Here is a 17,680-nt window from a genome sequence, read left to right as displayed (position 1 = left end):
CATGATATTACAGGACATGGCAAGATCATTACCAGTCAGGCAAGCATAAATCTGTATATAACTGACAGAAAAGTCACATCACTGGGGTAAAGTGCTTCACCTACTGCTTTACTATATATACTTGTATGTTACCTTTTGTTGTGAGATTTTCACCAGCCTCATGGGTTTCATTTGACCCCAGATCATTCATGTTCACAGACATTGTGGATTTGATTTCCTGTTGAGCACTTTTAATTCTCTCAAACAAGACCTTGAAAAACTTTTCTGACTTATTATCTCCTTTCATTAAATTATAAAATGAATTCTGTGGAAAAAAAGAGATATTTGAATCCTAAAGCTGACCAAGCATTGTAAAATACTGAGCAACTGGCAGAATTTACTATACGGCTTTAGGTTACTGTAAGGACATTAAGTGACATGTAATATACGCCGGCTCCAGACTCCTGATGTATCTGGCTTGTGCTGGTGTATAATTAATATAATATAATTCATAATTCCTGAACATTCACAAACTAAAGCGAGTGTGCACAGCGCCACTGCTCACACCCCCTTCACGCAGCTCTACGCCCACAGCCCGTAAATGCAATTATTTCAGAAAAACTGGCGTACATGTCCTGATAAAGTTCCCCCATGTTATTGTTGAAAGAGGAAGAGCACTGATTTTTCTAAAGTTAAGCCAAAAGGAGATAAATGTATGATACACAATGGCTGACACCTTGTAAACCAATATGGACGTCCCTTTTAAGTCAGTGGAGAGCAGGATGCAGCTGCACTGCATCCTGTCTATAATGACTTATACAGGACCTCAGAGTTCTTTTGTTATGGAGCAGTCCATGGGGAATTGCAGTCTCCCATCCTACCACCACGAATACTTAGAATAAAGAAACAGTAGTGCTACTTCAGCACTACTGCTTTTATGCCATATTTCCCTGTATAGAATAACTTTCCTTCACCCACTGTTCAAGGATGAAGATCACTGTTTAAGTGAATGAAGCTGAAATGTAGTTTCCAGCACAGTTAGTGTTGTGTAGTGTTACTGTGTACTGACTAACTAGCTTTAATTAATTGGTTATTATTGGTTAGTTTCAATTTTCTTCAATACCTGTATTTCTGTATTACCACCATCCAATAACCTAATGGCTAGTAAAATGCTTTCTTGGAAGATCTTATCATTTTTGGAACTCATGATAAGGTCAGCCACAAGTTTTGTAGCACCCTCTCGATCCAGCTTACATTGAATTGGTGCAATAACAGACCAGTCCTGGTCCTGACCTGTAAAGAAAATTTGGTTATTTGATTTCGGTAGAGAATACAGACAATAAAACAGACGTGAAATGCTATGATTTCAAATGGCAAAATAACGGCTAATATGAACAATATGAAAAATATGTCATATATATTATTGTTATAGTAAAACAGAAAGCAATTATGAGTTATTTATGACTAAGGTGAAGTGTTCATTACCAACGGCAAAGTTGTCAGTTGTCTCGCCTTTAGAACTTGTCTTCTTATTTTGCAGGTAGTTATTTAGAAGGGTTTTCCTTAGTAAATTTCCCTGTGGGGACAAAATGAATAATTGAGTCAGAGTTTACATTGGATTCGGCAAGGTTTTTTTCACCAACATATGGGGCACTGTAGAACTATAGGTTATAGATAGTGCTGTATGTCAAATGTATGTAACAGTTTGAGAGTTGCTACTCTCTTCCAGCATTTGGATTCTTATTACAATTATAGACTTGATGATTTAATAATCATAATAATCTGACATAATAAGAACATCTTTTTTATTATTTACACGTGATTACAAAAACATGCACTGAAAGCCTTTTTTGGTCCCTAGTTAGGCTTCCTATATATAACAAAGCATAAAACTGTAATTTTCCTGGCTGAAAATGCTCATCTAACCAGTTCCATGGGCCCTTCTTTGTATTCTGATTAGGGCTCTGGATTCCTAACTTCTGTGTTATAATAGTATAATCTCTTAAACCTCTATCTAACTTAAGAGCCTATAGCCCATAATAATTGAAAATTATGAATTGAATAAATATATTGAAAAAAGGTTTATAATTCCCTTACTAATATACTAATAGTATAAAAATATTATTTAAAGTGACATTTATTCATTAAACAAAATAACAATTTTTCTTACCCGATCCTCATAGTTATTTTTCTTCACTAGCATTTGTTGTAAAGTTCGTAAAACTTTTATACAGAGCTTCTCTTCACTAGACATAAGATTTTTTGTGTGTTGAATAAGCCTGAAAAAAAGAAAAGAAATTATTTAAGCAGTATACAACTATAAGACACTATAATATATGAACCAACTATGTACCCCTCCAAAACACCTATTGTACTGCAAATAAATATTTGCATGAGATTTGATACATTTAAAGTTGTTCAAATTCTAAAGGTTCTTACTTTGAAATGAAGCCCCCAGTCTCACATCGAGAACGTGGGTCAGTTCCTTCAGCAAAGAGTAATTCAGGGTGATGGAGGACATCTACAAGGACAGACTGTTCTGCTTCTACAAGAGGCTTCAGCTGTTCTTCTAGCACATTTATAATATCCTTAAGATAAAAGAAAGAGGTCAGTACAGTTAATAGATGAAATTTTGCTGCTTATTCAATGCCTCCCTTCACATATTTATGTTAATTTATAGTGTTTGTAATGGTCTCAAAGCATAAAAATTTAACTAGATAGGAATATACCAGTCAATTTCCACCGACCATGAGGAAACCTACCTCTGTAGTCAATTTACATATTACTAAAATGAAGTTTTTAACAAGTTAGGTTAGGTTCCAGGATTATTAAATTACAGATTAGGGAAAAGGCTGCAGAAGGAATCTACCACCAGGTCTACTTCTGATGGAATATTCCTCGTGGTAGGTTTCCTTTAACTACATCTTTCTTTTGTTCCACAGAGAACAGCTTGGAGCAATAATATTTAAAAATAATCCACGCCAGAAGAAGATACTAGTTACCTGTATTTTCCTTTTGTGTGCAAACTAAACAGTAAATTCCCCAAAAATGTGTACTTCCTCCTTTACTCCTCTCCCTTTCATTTGAACCTATGTTATCCCGTTATCATAATATGCTTCTTTCTGTCCTTTAGCAGCCTGCAAGACAACTGGATGGAGCAGGAGTCTTCTTGCTGTGTCTTCAAAAAGATCACTAGTCTCCGCCAACCTTGGCTAAACCCCAGAAGATGAGTAGAACAGTAACCTCTGTGTCTTTGCAGGATTTTTACAAGATTTCTACTTGATTGTTGCTGTAAGCAATTTGGCGTATTCATGAGGAGGTGGGACTAGGAGGCGGTGATTGCCACATGAAGCTGGGCAGTCACCACCAGCCTATGGCGTCGGAGGGGGCGTCCAGGGAAGAAGCAGCACCTTGGACCGCCTCCTCATGAATACGCCATTCCATTGTTTCTACTGTACAGTGTGGCTCCTAGTGCCTTTTATATTGACGACAGGTCCTTTTTAAGAAATTAAAAACTTTAGGAATAAAGACAGGGGAAAAAGAAGCCCATAAGAACATATTTATTTAATAGGAACCTGTCAGCAAACATTAACTACATAATCCAGTACCTTTTTGTCGTCAAGCAACTAAATACCTTACAGCTCATGTTTCTATTATTGCCCAGTGTGATGGCATCAACCAGAAAAACATCTTCGATGTTGATGTGAAATGGTGGCTTAATGTCAAGGAGATGGAGAAACCAGCAATGAAGTCATGCTCTTTGCTCCTAAGAATGCCTACTGTAATTGACCACCCTGCTTCCAGAGACATCATAACCAGCTTTCCAGAAGTCTGAGTAAATGATGTCAATTACAGCGGAAAAGACGTGCGGAAATGAGGAAAGTTTTGACTTCAGTACTAAACTCTTTGCATCCCTAACTTTATATTACCAATTTACAACTCACTTCAAATTTGATTTTCTGGATGATTCCACCACACTGAGCCATAAAAGAGACATGGCTTACATAGGGGATACATTTCAAAGTGAGTACAACCCCTTTAATAAATTTTACTATTATCTTCTACACTACTGAACTATGCAATTCAAAAGTTTAATTACACTTCAAGTTGCAAATTAAGTATTAATCCATGGGTATTTCCTCATAGGGAAATCAATTTTTGGCTCTCCTACTGACCTGCAACTTCTCTACTATATTCTTGTAGTCCCATTGATTCTGTGTGACAGTGGCACGAGTGAAAGTCCTTGAAGATGTGGATTGTTTGTATGATGGCTGATTTCTTTGAAGAGAACTTGAAGAACTGTTCAGTAAAGAACTGACATGTGCATCTAAGTCCATCGGAAGAGAAATGTTTCGACTTTTTGCTAAAAAATATAGGAAAATAAACGTTTATTTCCAGATAAACTCACTGCATCAGACTCCCAGACATGTTTATTTTTACGGATAGTAACCTTTTCCAGCACCAGACATTTACTGCACACTGTGCCAATGTCAGCTCAGGCTCATTTAGAACCGGGCATTGGAAACATTGGATGTCAGTTGTAAGAAACAGCTGACATTCCTCTTTAAAATCCCCAGTAGGAGAGAGCTCCATTAATGGAGTGTAAACTGTAAAATGCCGCAGTAAGCAAGACCATGGCATGTTCGCACAGGTAGGATCTTAGAGTGCATGTGTAAGCCTTTGTATTTGAATATAAACTACATATCAGCCTCCTGCTCTTAATGTATCCCACTGCGAAAATACAGCGGCGGGGCGCATGAGCACAGGCGTATGATAAATATGCCCCATGGAGTTCATTGGAAGTTTTTGCATCACAACATTAATGTTATGTTTTAATAAGTTTCTCCCCATTTGTATTCTGCATTGCTATTATTGTGGAAGAACAACCAGGAACTGCCGTTACCTGACGTTCAGTGTATTTCGTCATTATCGAACCTGGCATATATTGCAATACTGACATCAGATTAAAGAACCCTTTTGGGTCTAAAAAATAGTGAATAGGTCTTCATTCTTTTAACAGGTTCACGACCGCCCGCTGTGTATTTACTGCGGCAGTCGGGTCCCGCTGCATGGAGAGGGCTCACGGACTGAGCCCTCTCCATAGCCGGTAAGTCTTTGCTGCATATTGCTAGCACCGATTGCGGGTGTTATCACAGCGATTGCTGCTGGCAAAGCTGCCGGCAACTTCAAAAAGATGGCACATAGACACCGCCATCTTGCCTGGGATCGTCGCTCTCCGTGACGTAGTCGCCATGGCAACCTCGGGTCCCGAGGATGTTTCGTTTTAACCCCTTCATTACAATGTGCTGATAGCACAGGCTCGGTCAGACAACCTAGGGTTAAAGTACCCTAGGGAGTCTGAAAAATAGTAAAAATAAAAATAAAAAAAAGTTAAAAAAAATTATAATAAAAAACCCTCAAAATTCAAACCCCCACCCCCCTTTCCCTAGAACTGATATAAATATAAATAAACAGTAAAAATCATAAACACATTAGGTATTGACGCGTCCGAAAATGCCCGATCTATCAAAATATACTAACGGTTTTTCACTGCGTTTAACCCCGTAACGGAAAATAGCGCCCAAAGTCGAAAATGGCACTTTTTTGCCTTTTTGAAAAATATTTTAAAAAATTTATAAAAAGTGATCAAAAGGTCGTACAGTCCTAAAAATGATATCAAAATATTATCAAATGTCGCAAAAAATTACACCACCCACAGCTCTGTACAACAAAGTATTAAAAAGTTATTAGCACCAGAAGATGGCAAAATTAAAAAAAAAACTATTTTTTACAGGAGGTTTTAAATTTTGTGAAGAACACATCTCTTCATATGTGTGAAGAACGACAATACAGTGAAGAGCCAACTGATGTGCACCATATTCTTTGTTTCAGGAATATGTACATTGCTACAAACAATAGAATAGAATAAAATAATAGATAGATCTTCCATCCTGTCAGTTTAACTGTTCTGTTTAACACGGGTCATTCTCCTTTTTGAAGTTCTACGAATATTCCATTGAATAAAAAAACTAAGAAACAAATGACACATTTTATTGGTCCGCTTGAAAAATGCTCAAGTCTCTCATTAACTTCAATGGGGTTCGTTATTCGAAACGAGCACTCGACCATCGGAAAAAGTTCGACTCAAGTAACGAGCACTCAAGCATTTTAGTGCTCGCTCATCTCTAATTATAACACATTAAAACCTACATAAATTTGGTTTCCCAGTAATCGTACTAACCCAAGGAATAAAGAGGAAATATCATTTGGGGAAAAAAGTGAAAAGTCAGCTTGTGAGCTCTCTCCATACACCCTTCGCAGCACAAGGATGATATAGTTCGTCCTGGGGCACAAAGGTGTTAAATACCATCACTGGGAAATTCACTTACCGCTGAGGAAGTCGCATGACTGCAACGTAACGCGTGGGGTGCCTCCGGCCACACGCCTGAGACTGTGCTTGTCTCCTGTGATCCTGGTTTTGGCATTCTCTATTTAATACTTACATTGCATTTGGCTTTATATTGATAGGGGTTCCCCATGTTATGATTGTGTGTTTACCCTTGTTTTGCATTTAGCACTTTGTATAATTTTCCAAGATGGAGAATTATATTGCATACAGCACTTTGTAACTTACCAGTTGGGACAGTCTTTTACTTGACATTGCTTGTGGTTGTACGTGGACCTTAGTTATCAGGTGGGGTCCACATGTGTATTTTTGATGTGTCTTTTGTATACTTTTAATTGGTTTAACTCCATCTGATGCTTGTCATCTAAGTGTATGTATTGTGCTCAATAAACCTGATTAAAAAATTATTTATGAACCTATACACACCAGCTTTTGCTCTCTTTCTCTATCATGTATTGTTTATGGTGTGGTGGTTCTACATGATATTTAGTATCCTAGTGGGATATCTAGCAAATCTCCAATTCTTTTCATGTTAAATGGATTTCTTATAGCCTGCCATCTCCTGGCTATTAGAGTTCATTAAACATGGCAAGCCTACGAGCCTCAAAGAGACTGTAGGCTGCCATGGCAGTCGATCCCATGTAATGGTAAGTTTGAACGGTGCGGCAGTAACAGGTGGGCGTCAGCTATATTATACAGCCGTTACCCACTGTGTATGGAGAGAGCTCAGCTCGTGAGCTCTCTCCATACACCCTTCACAGCACAAGGATGATATCGTTGGGATATACAATTTGTTACACAGAAATCAAGTCCTCATAAAGATCTGTACATGGAAAAATAAAAAGGTAAGGGATTCTTTGAAAGAGGGGAGCAAAAAATCTAACACAAAAATGAAAGGGCCATGTCGTTGAGGGGTCAAAGGATATCTACCATCAAAATCAAGCATGGATAAACCAGGGACATTAACTCATAGTTCCAGGCACCTTGACTTGGTAACCTATCCTTGCTGAAGATTCACAGGCTGTTACAGTGTGCGAGGAGCTCTTTTGACTCATTAGCATAATTGTAAAGGTTGACATCAGAAGGAAGGATAACAAATATAAGAATATTACCAGAGTCTATAAGTAAGTGTCCCTGGTTTATCTGGGCTTCCAAGTAAAAGTATGTTAAAATTTCTTACCAACCATGGCCAAAGCCCTTATGCATGCTTCTACTGATCCTTTATATTGCTGCTGAAGCCAAGGACACTCAAGAAGCCGAGCAGTTGATTGAAGAAGTTGGACTACTATTGTTTGATGAGTCTTAAAAACACAAAATGAATAAGTACAAGCATAATATATTTCTATATTTACATATAAAAGTTACAAATTTAAATTTATACTTTCTTTATCATTTATTAGATAACAGAAAGATAACATAAATTATGTGAGCAACATATTATCAAGTATCAAATATTTCTAAATTAAAAATAAAATTATACATATATTGTAAATGTTTACAATTTAAAAAATGAAAAGTGTACTGTGCATATGAATTCAGCTCCATCTGAGGTTTATAATAGAGGTTTGTGGTAACAACTGCTTTTAAAGTTTAGTAACTTTCCTTGTTTACTTAGAGAGAACCCGTCAGGCAAATTAACCGCCTAAACTAAATATATTATATCCCTTCATTGTCCCTCCACATGCCTATAAACTTAAGCAATGAGGTCCTCAAGCTGTATGCAAATGACCTGTGAAATGTCTAATGAGTCATTATCATATTCAAGCTGTCCAGCTTATTCATGAGTGGGAGGCACAGCCACACCCCCAGTGCTTGACTGACAGCAGGAATAATGGTGTAATGGCTGCTCCATGTGCTTCCTGGTGCTGGCTGCCACACTCCCTGCAGTCTGTGTGTGTATAGAAGAGATACAACAGCTCCAGGCAGCCATGTTATAGCAGAACATGCTGATGTATGTGTCCCACACATGTGTATAGGTCATCAGATAAAGCACAGACACTAGTAATGCTTTACTATATATTACACACAGACATGAGCAGGGGGAGGAGAGGGGAGCCCAACCTCATTTATATAATAAAGAAAAGATGATTTTATAATGATTAATGTATGAATTGACTACATAAAGGCTGGGATGGATCCTTGTGAGCTGCTCCAACTGGTAGAGGGACAGAAATAGTGACAGAGACCAACATAAGTGCATAATTATGTTTCATTTTAAACTGAAAAATTTGCTAAAATATATTTAAATTCCCCTGGATCTACTTCAGAAGCACTGTCATGGAAAACAGAAATGGAGCTGCATCAGGATGTTTGGGGTAAAATAGTTGGGGGCATTGCCAGAGCACCTCCATGCTGTAGATCCACAGGCTGTTGCATTGTGCTAGAGCATGTCTCCCGCCGCACTTCCTCCATCTGTCTGCTGTGATTTAACAGAGCGGAAAGAGGAAGTGCTCCAGCACAGTGTAACACCCTATGAAGCTACAGCACAGAGGGGCTCTGGAACCACCCCATAGCACTTATGGATCAGTAGCATAATTGTAAAAATTGATTTTAACAGTAAGGAGGCCATGTAAAACATATGTAAGAAGATTACTACAGTCATGGTGCGTGGATATATGAGATAGGCTTCTTTCACACTAATGTGTGCTTCGCTCGGGCAGCACTGCTCATCCCTCCCCTCTCCATAGGCAGAAGTGCTGCATGACCGTACTTACAGCTGAAGATAGAGCATGCTCTATCTTTTTTGTGGCATTGCTCGGCACGATGAGCACATGTGTGTGCTGACCAATTCTATAGCGGCCATATGCTAGCTGCTGTATATATGCCTACCTTATGGCTGCCATATTCGGTTGTGGGAAAGCGGCCTAAGTGTCCATGCTATCATGCTTCATAATGATGGTAGATTTCCTTTCAAGTTGGTTTTATTATACCTTTCATAAACAATAAAACATATTCCCTGCAGCTCTTCAACTCCTTTAATATAAATGTGTCACCAATTTTAACATGGAATCTAATGTTAATGTTACCTACCTGAAGAGAGGTGCTGTTCTCAGAAAATGGGGAGTTAAAGAAGGATCTTATTGTTTCCAAAACCACAGTGAGTACATACTTTTCTAAGGTAGGATCTGAAAGACGTTTCTCACGCTTGTTACAAACCTGGAAGAGGCAACTGATGTTTATATTATGGTACAATTTAATGGGATGTAAAATTAATGTCAACATATAATCCAATTAATACTTTGCTGCCAATGCTTTCCATTTAAATTTTTTACTGCCCATCTTCAAAATACAATCTATTATTTATACAAAGCTGTATCCCTGTGGCACCATTTTACATTCCATGCAATGTACTGAGAAGCTGGAAACAACTTCCAAATGCAGTACAGCTGACATAAAAACAAAGTCGTACCTTATTACTACTGGTTTTGTTTTTAATTTTCCTTTGCAATCCTAATGACATATCCCATTGACATATTGATTTTATATTTTGAAATATAAGGACTTTTGAGACATTTGGATACCTAGCCTGTTTATGATATTGTTTGTTTATTTATTTAACTGGTTAAGGAACCGATTCTTTTAGTTTTCTGCATTTTAATATTTTATTCTTCATCATTAAAAATCCATTGCTTTTTTTAACTTTCCATCTTGTATGAGGCCTTGCAGGAGTGTAACTACAGTGGTAACAGCCATTGCAGTTGCTATGGGGCCCTGCAGTATCAGGGGCCCTGGTATTCAACCAAACACACTACAAATGGACAATGTGCACCATTATATACATATTATGCCACGCATTGTACAGCATAATATGTATATAGCAGTGCACATTTTCCACAGTACACAGCAGATAAGAAATGTTGGGGGAGAGGATGGGGACAGAATGACATCTAAAATTCCTGCCTGTACTTCCCCCATGTGGTCAGCAGCTACTGTGACAGATCTACTGTATGTAAGTGTATTAATGTGTGCGAGTATGCAAACATGTATATTTCCTGAAGCGGTAGAGGGGCCTCATTTAACAAGTCCTAGTTACTCCATGTCCTTCCTATTAATGGTATTTCATATTCCATGCTGTGTATTAGGAAGCCAGACAACAATTTCAAACATATTTGTGTCATTTTCTTGTATCTACTTTTTTGTTTATAGCTTTCATTGACTGTGTATTCATGTATTCTTCAGGTTGGAACGATCACAGGGATACCAAATTTGAATATGTTTGCTTATGTTTTAATAGATTTTAAGAAAATAAAACTTTTTGTACGAATAAAATGTTTTTCATTTTTTTTCCTTCTGACGCTGATAACATTATTATACTTTGGTATACAAAGCTTTCTAAGAAATCAATTTTAAAGACAGCATGACTTTTTTATGACTTTTTCTTCAAAACTTTGTGTTGTAAAAAGGTGAAAAAGCGGTGATTGTGATTTTTGGGATGTGGCTATACCCGATTTTATTTATTAATTTTATATGCTATCTAGGGAAAGGAGAGTGATTAGAATTTTTACTGTTTTATACATTTTTTAAAAAACTTTTTTTTCATTTTCTATTTGCTACTTTTTTAGGTTCCCTTGAGTGTTTGACCGCTAAGAGGTCTGATCGCTTATGCAATATACTGAAATACAAATGTATTGTAAAATAATGTGAATATACAGATATTTTATTACAGCCTGCCCCCTGCAGGCTGTGATGGAGAGTGTTAACTGGCAGCCATAGGAGGCTCCCAGCTCTCATGGCATCTAATCAGCTCATGGATGCCGATTGGCAGTAATATGGTTGAACCCGAGTGAAGCTGCAGTTTATGTGAAATGATCGTCTTTGACAATGGCAACCAACAGGTTAATTGCCACAATTGTCACAATTGTTTCCAGTTAGCTGCAAGTGTCTGCAGTATAATACAGCAGATATCTGGCCTGCATGGAGAGGAAACAGCCTATGAGCCTTGTTCATTAAGCCCTAAAATCTTTATGACGTATATTTACTATGAGTCCTTAGGTGGTTAAAGAGAACCTGTCACCGTGATTTGGGAACCCTAAACCAACTACAGTTTCCTATGAACACTTCAGTACATGGAAGCTATAAAAAAAAACAAACCTAAAACAACAGTCGCTTATACTTTCCTAGGAATGATTCTTAAAAGGTAAATCAGACATGGTACACCTTAGCTTCACTGCACGTGTGCTGCCATGGTGAGGCTGGGGTGTAATACACTTGCTTCACTACTGCTTGACTGCGCAGGGACAAAGGTCTGAGAAACAGTAGGTAAGTGTTTCTCTTATTGTGGACAGGGATAGCTATGATTGTTCGGACAGCTTCGGACAGTAAGTCACCCACAGGTCCCAGTGGTCCAAAATCTCAGTGACAGATTACCTTTAATGTGCGTTACATGAATGATTCAAATTAGAATTTTTAAAAACCCTAAAGTGTTTGAACCATAGGCGGTCTGATTGTTCATACAATATACTGCAATGCAATGATACTGCAGTATATATGAGAGGCTCCAGGCTGTCATAGATAGAGATTGCTATTTCGCTTTATTGATGCTTAAATGTAAGTGGACCAAATGTTTTACAATGATCCTCTCGTTATATGTTAATTGTTACATCTGTACAAATTTCAATAAAACTGATTCAACACAGATAGAGATCACTGCCCCCTGATTAGGTTGTGTGGAGGTGACTATCCTATACGATATGGCAGTGTGAATGTGTAACTGCTATTTAAGTGTTATGGTCGTACAGTGGGTATGGAAAGTATTCAGACCCTTTTAAATGTTGCATTCTTTGTATCATTGCAGCCAATTGGTAAGATCATGCACATTAATGTACATTAATTTCCAGCACCCCATCTTGAAAGAAAAAAAAAACAGAAATGTAAATGTTGCTAATATATTAAACAAGAAAAACAGAAAAATCATAAGGTCAGAAGTATTCCAAACCTATCCTCACTATTGAGAAGAAGCACTCTTTTGAGTTCCTTCAGCCTCATGTCTTCTTGAGAATGGTGCAACAAGTTTTTCAAACCTGGATTGGGGGATCCGCTGTCATTTTTTCTGGCAGATTTTCTCCAGTTCCCTCAGGTTGGATGGTGAATGTTGGGGCAGTGGGCAGCCATTTTCAAGTCTCTCCAGAGATGCTCAATTGGGTTTAGGTCAGGGCTCTGGCTGCACCAGTCAACAATGGTCATATAGTTGTTCTGATGCCACCACTTTGTCATTTTAGCTGTGTGCTTAGGGTCATTGTTTTCTTTAAACAAGAACCTTCAGTCTGAGGTCCAGAGCACTCTGGAAGAGGTTTTCATCCAAGATATATATGTACTTGGCCGCATTCATCTTTTCTTCAATTGTAACTAGTTGTCCTGTCCCTGCAGCTAAAAAGCACCCACATAGCATAATGCTGCCACCCCCAAATTTCACTGTTGAGATTGTATTTGTCAGCAGTGCCTGGGGAACTTTCTCCCATCTCCCTACTGAATCTCTGAGCTCAGCCACAGTGATCTTGGGGTTCTTCTTTACCTCTCTCACCAAGGTTCTTCTCCTACAATTGCTTAGTTTGGCTGGGCGGCCAGGTTGAGGAAGAGTTTTGGTTGGTCCAAAACTTCTGCTATTTAAGGATCATGGAGGCCACTGTGCTCTTAAAACTTTGAGTGCTGCAAAAATTCTTTTCTAACCTTGGCCTTGCCTTGCCACAATTCTGACTCTGAGCTCGTTGGGCAGTTCCTTAAATGATTCTTATGTGCTCTGACATGCACTATGAGCAGGGTCGGTGGATCCTCCGGTAGACACCCAATACCTCTGCTATGGCAGGGGCCTCCATCTCCATCTGAGACCCCTGCCAGTTGACAGCATTTGCACTCTATGCGGCCATAAGCGGCCGCTCGAGTACTATCGCTGATGTACTATCGCTGATGGCTGATGTACTATCGCTGATGGTGCTGCCATTTACCTTGTTCTGCACAGAGTAAACAGCAGCACCATTGACCGCTGAGTTCTCAGGCTTTGCGTACGACCCCTGTTACGCGCGGCTTTCGATCCCTGATATGCGCGGCCTCACACTGCCGTGCGTATTCTTCCTGTCAGTTCAAGCGTAGCGGGGAGAAGAAAGACGGAGGACGCGGGAGTAGTAGTACTATGCTGTGCCCATATATACAGGATAGGATTAGTAGTAGAGTACTTCACTGATATATACAGGATAAGAGTAGTAGTACTGTGCTCTACCCATATATACAGAATAGGAGTATAAAATTTATTAGGACTTTTATATAAAATATTTGATAAGAGGGGAACTAAATATAAGAAGAATATCTAGGGAGAGCATTATATAAAACATAATAAGTAGGAGCACTGTAAGACTGTGTAGATGAAATGATTAATTGGAAATTATATATTATGTAATACATTTTGTGAATGATTCAAAATGTAAATTATTAGGTGTACAGTATTGGTTACTCATGGGCTATAGTATGCATTGTGATATACTGAGGAGTCACAATGTAATATTTGATTTATGGAGAGGGCGCAATATGGTTTGGTTATGGAGGTATATATATCTAATATTTGTGGGGGGGGGCACAATGTGGCTCAAGCAGCTGAATTTTCAATTTATTAAATTATTTTTTAAATTATTTTATATTGTTCCCTTATAAAGAATGGCTGGACCATAACACAATCTCTTTTACCTCTAGTGTAAACACCCTCATCCTCATAGACTGTAAGCTCTTGTGAGCAGGGTCCTCACTCCTATTGTTCCATATGACTGTTTGCACTCTATAATATAGGATTATATTTGTATATATCCCCTCTGATTTGCTACAGAATTTGATGGCGCTATATAAATAAAGATTATTATTATTATTATTGTAATTACTGTGATAATTTTAGTTACACAGTGCCTAGTCTTCTTTATGTGGTGCAGCGAAAATACCGAGGAGATGAAGGGTTATGGTTAGTTATTCTTCTTGGTAAGTTAGTGCTAAGCACTGACGGTTACATCCCTAATATTTATGCCCTGGCATAAAATCACTAATGCAGCCATTGTGAAATAGGGAATATTTCTAGGTAGCAGTATAGTGGGCCCCCAGAATCAATTTCTCTGTCGGCCCCCAGGCACCCCAATCCGAGGTATATAGAGGTATATAGACAGGTGTGTGTCTTTCCTACTCAAGTCCAATCACTTTCATTAACACAGATGAACTCCAATGAAGAAGCAGAACCATCTCAAGGAGGATCAGAAAGAAATGGACAGCTTGTTAGTTAAATATGAGTGTCACATTAATGATCAAATAAAATAATGTTTTTGATCTTACCAACTGACAGTAATGAAACAAAGGGTGAAACATTTAAAAGTGTCTGAATACTTTCCGTACCCACTGTATATCACCCTTGAACTTGCTTCCACAAGTTCCGTCTTTAAGATACAGTGTTTCAGATTACCACTTATTGGTTAACCTTCCTGAATGTGGATACATGTTTTTGTGATTACAGTTGGATTATTCACTGGTTTGTGATTTTGTTCTTACACACTTTCCTGAGTAGGTTTTCTGAGTGTGTTTTTGTCTCACTTTTCCTTACCCTTCAGCATATATACAGTTTTGGGGACCTCCCGTCGAATAGACAGGGAAAGTTGGGGGATAAGTTTACAGATCACCTACCCTTACTGTTCACCTGACCTGACATTATTACTTTGGTATGTTCAATAATAAGTGACATCTGTGTCCAAACTAGGAATCTAACACTTACTCGAGCCATGTCTAGAATGAAGTTTTCAAAAAGGGTCCAGATGTGGTTGCTTGTATATATTTCTTTCATTTCCACTTCAGTGTCCACATAACAATGGTTTACAAAGTTCACATAAGACATTTTTACCTTTGAATCAAAATTGAAAGGAATCTCCATCAATTACAATGTATAAAATATCATGCTGACATGGACTGCTAGAAAAAAAAAATTAATTAGGGTGCAACAAGGGAACTTCACCTTTGTAATAGCAAATGTTTTAAGTATCATACACTAGACTACAAAACCTTAATTAATGAATAAATTGTGTAATTGAGGGAAAAATATTACTGAATGGATCATAGGTTATATCACAGATAATAGTTGATCGCAGGGGTTCATAGGTGGGGAAGATTCTCTGATCAACTTATTGTCAAGGGACCTGGTTAACAGGTAGGAGTTGTCCAAAGTTGACAAACCAGTCCTAAAGATGGTATTTGTATATGTACCAAATACATGCACTAATCAAAGCAGAATTTAAGATCTGACCTCTGTAATGCAGTCTTCATGTGTAACCACCCGCACAACATCCTCCAAAGGTAACAAAGATGTGCACTTTATCTCGGTATAGACATTTTTGCCTTCGGCACAAGCAGCTAGAAGATCAACTAGTGAAATGTGATACATGAGTGGACTGTTCTCATCTACCCCTTCACGAGCTGCTGCCATCATTTCCAGCATTGATGCAAATGAAGTTTTGTCATTGTAGAAGACAACAACATCATCTCCTGCATTTGTCAGCTGCAGAAAGAATAAACAGGAATAAAAATAATATTCATCAAGTATAACACAGCTGTAAACAATAATTTACAATTTGGCATATTTACTAAGGATCTTGCACCATTTTCTGTTGGACTTTGCACATTATTTTATGTGCAAACTGCTTGCACATGTAGTTAAGAAGTGTCTGTTGCACATATCTGTCCATGCGACCCTCTTGTGTCTAGGCTTCACATGACACAAATTTCTGCAATGAAACAGGCACTCTTGTGCATAGTCGGACAGAAATGTGTTGCATGCTAAAGGTTCAGCAAAGAAAAGTTGATGCACTCTGTTGGGGCAGTGCAGCGGGTGCCATATTCATGAAGAACAGGTGCCACAAATCTTAAATCTGGTGCACTCTGCACACTACACAAGCATACTGTACATAGTGGAGAATGGCTGGCAATATACTGGGGCAGGGGTAGGCTAGCTGTATGTTGAGGGCAGGGGGCTGGCCAGCTATATAATGGGGGCTGGCAGACTATATACTGGGGCTGGCTGGTTAGCTATATACATGGGCTGTTGTTTACTGGGAGCTGGCAGGCTTTATACTGGCTGGCTGGCTATATGCCCAGGGGTCATGGGCTGGCTATAAACTGGGGGCTGACAGACTATATACTGGGGACTGGATGGCTATATACTGGTAGCTGGCTAGCTATATACTGGGGGATGCCGCACTGGATATTTACTGGGGTGCAGGTGGCTGACTAGCTACAGTCATGGCCTAAAGTTTTGAGAATGACACAAATATTATATTTTCACATGATCTGTTGCCCTCTGGTTTGTCAGATATTTTTATCACATACAGAAATACAAGTGCAGTCTGAGTAACAAAAGCTTTTATTGACAGTAGAATTAGTTAATGCAGCAAGTCAATATTTGCAGTGTTGACCCTTCTTCTTCAGGACCTCTGCAATCCTCCCTGGCATGCTATCAATCAACTTCTGGACCCAGTCCATTCAATGCTTGCATTTTGTCACAATTTGTTGGTTTTTGTTTGTCCACCCGTCTCTTGATGATTGACCACAAGTTCTCAATGGGATTAAGATCTGGGGAGTTTCCAGGCCATGGACCCAAAATCTCCATGTTTTGTTCCCTGAGCCATTTAGTTATCACCTTTGCTTTATGGCAAGGTGCTCCATTATGCTAGAAAAGGCATTGCTGATCACCAAACTGCTCTTGGACGGTTGGGAGAAGTTGCTCTTGGAGGACATTCTGGTACCATTCTTGATTCAAGGATGTGTTTTTAGGCAAGACTGTGAGAGAGCCGATTTCCTTGGCTGAGAAGCAACCCCACACATGCATGGTTGCAGGATGCTTTAAAGTTGGCATGAGACAAGATTGGTGGTATCGCTCAACTTGTCTTCTCCAAACAAGCTTTCCAGATGTCTTTTCCAGATGTTTCAAACAATCGGAAAGGGGATTCATCAGAAAAAATGACTGTACCCCAGTCTTCAGCAGTCTACCCCATGTACCTTTTGCAGAATATCAGTCTGTCCCTGATGTTTTTTCTGGAGAGAAGTGTCTTCTTTGCTGCCCTCCTTGACACCAGGCCTTGCTCCAAGAGTCTTTGCCTCACAGTGCGTGCAGATGCACTCACACCTACCTGCTGCCATTCCTGAGCAAGCTCTGCACTGCTGGTAGCCTGATCCCGAAGCTGAAACACTTTTAAGAGATGGTCCTGGCGCTTGCTGGTCCTTCTTGGGTGCCTTTTTGGCAACAATGGAACCTCTCTCCTTGAATTCCTTGATAATGCGATAGAT

The 17,680-nt window shown here is 38.9% G+C and overlaps 1 protein-coding gene across 2 annotated transcripts in view; it reads right to left on the bottom strand.

The window, feature by feature from the left end:
* Positions 1-17,680, bottom strand: part of ITPR3 (inositol 1,4,5-trisphosphate receptor type 3) — a 253,384-nt gene that overhangs the window by 74,519 nt on the left and 161,185 nt on the right. For both annotated transcript variants that reach the window (XM_072137166.1, XM_072137167.1), the window contains exons 31-40: positions 15,645-15,896; positions 15,120-15,245; positions 9,416-9,541; positions 7,566-7,686; positions 4,155-4,342; positions 2,419-2,567; positions 2,150-2,258; positions 1,465-1,555; positions 1,103-1,272; positions 133-304 (exon numbers count right to left, since the gene is read on the bottom strand). In XM_072137166.1, coding sequence (XP_071993267.1) covers positions 133-304; positions 1,103-1,272; positions 1,465-1,555; positions 2,150-2,258; positions 2,419-2,567; positions 4,155-4,342; positions 7,566-7,686; positions 9,416-9,541; positions 15,120-15,245; positions 15,645-15,896 — 1,504 coding nt within the window. The remainder of the gene's footprint in view (positions 1-132; positions 305-1,102; positions 1,273-1,464; positions 1,556-2,149; positions 2,259-2,418; positions 2,568-4,154; positions 4,343-7,565; positions 7,687-9,415; positions 9,542-15,119; positions 15,246-15,644; positions 15,897-17,680) is intronic.

This window comes from Engystomops pustulosus, chromosome 2 (assembly GCF_040894005.1).
Source record: "Engystomops pustulosus chromosome 2, aEngPut4.maternal, whole genome shotgun sequence".
In the NCBI taxonomy this organism is placed as follows: Eukaryota; Metazoa; Chordata; class Amphibia; order Anura; family Leptodactylidae; genus Engystomops; species Engystomops pustulosus.
The sequence above is the reverse complement of the archived record's forward strand: the minus strand, read 5'-3'. Positions and strand labels throughout refer to the sequence as shown.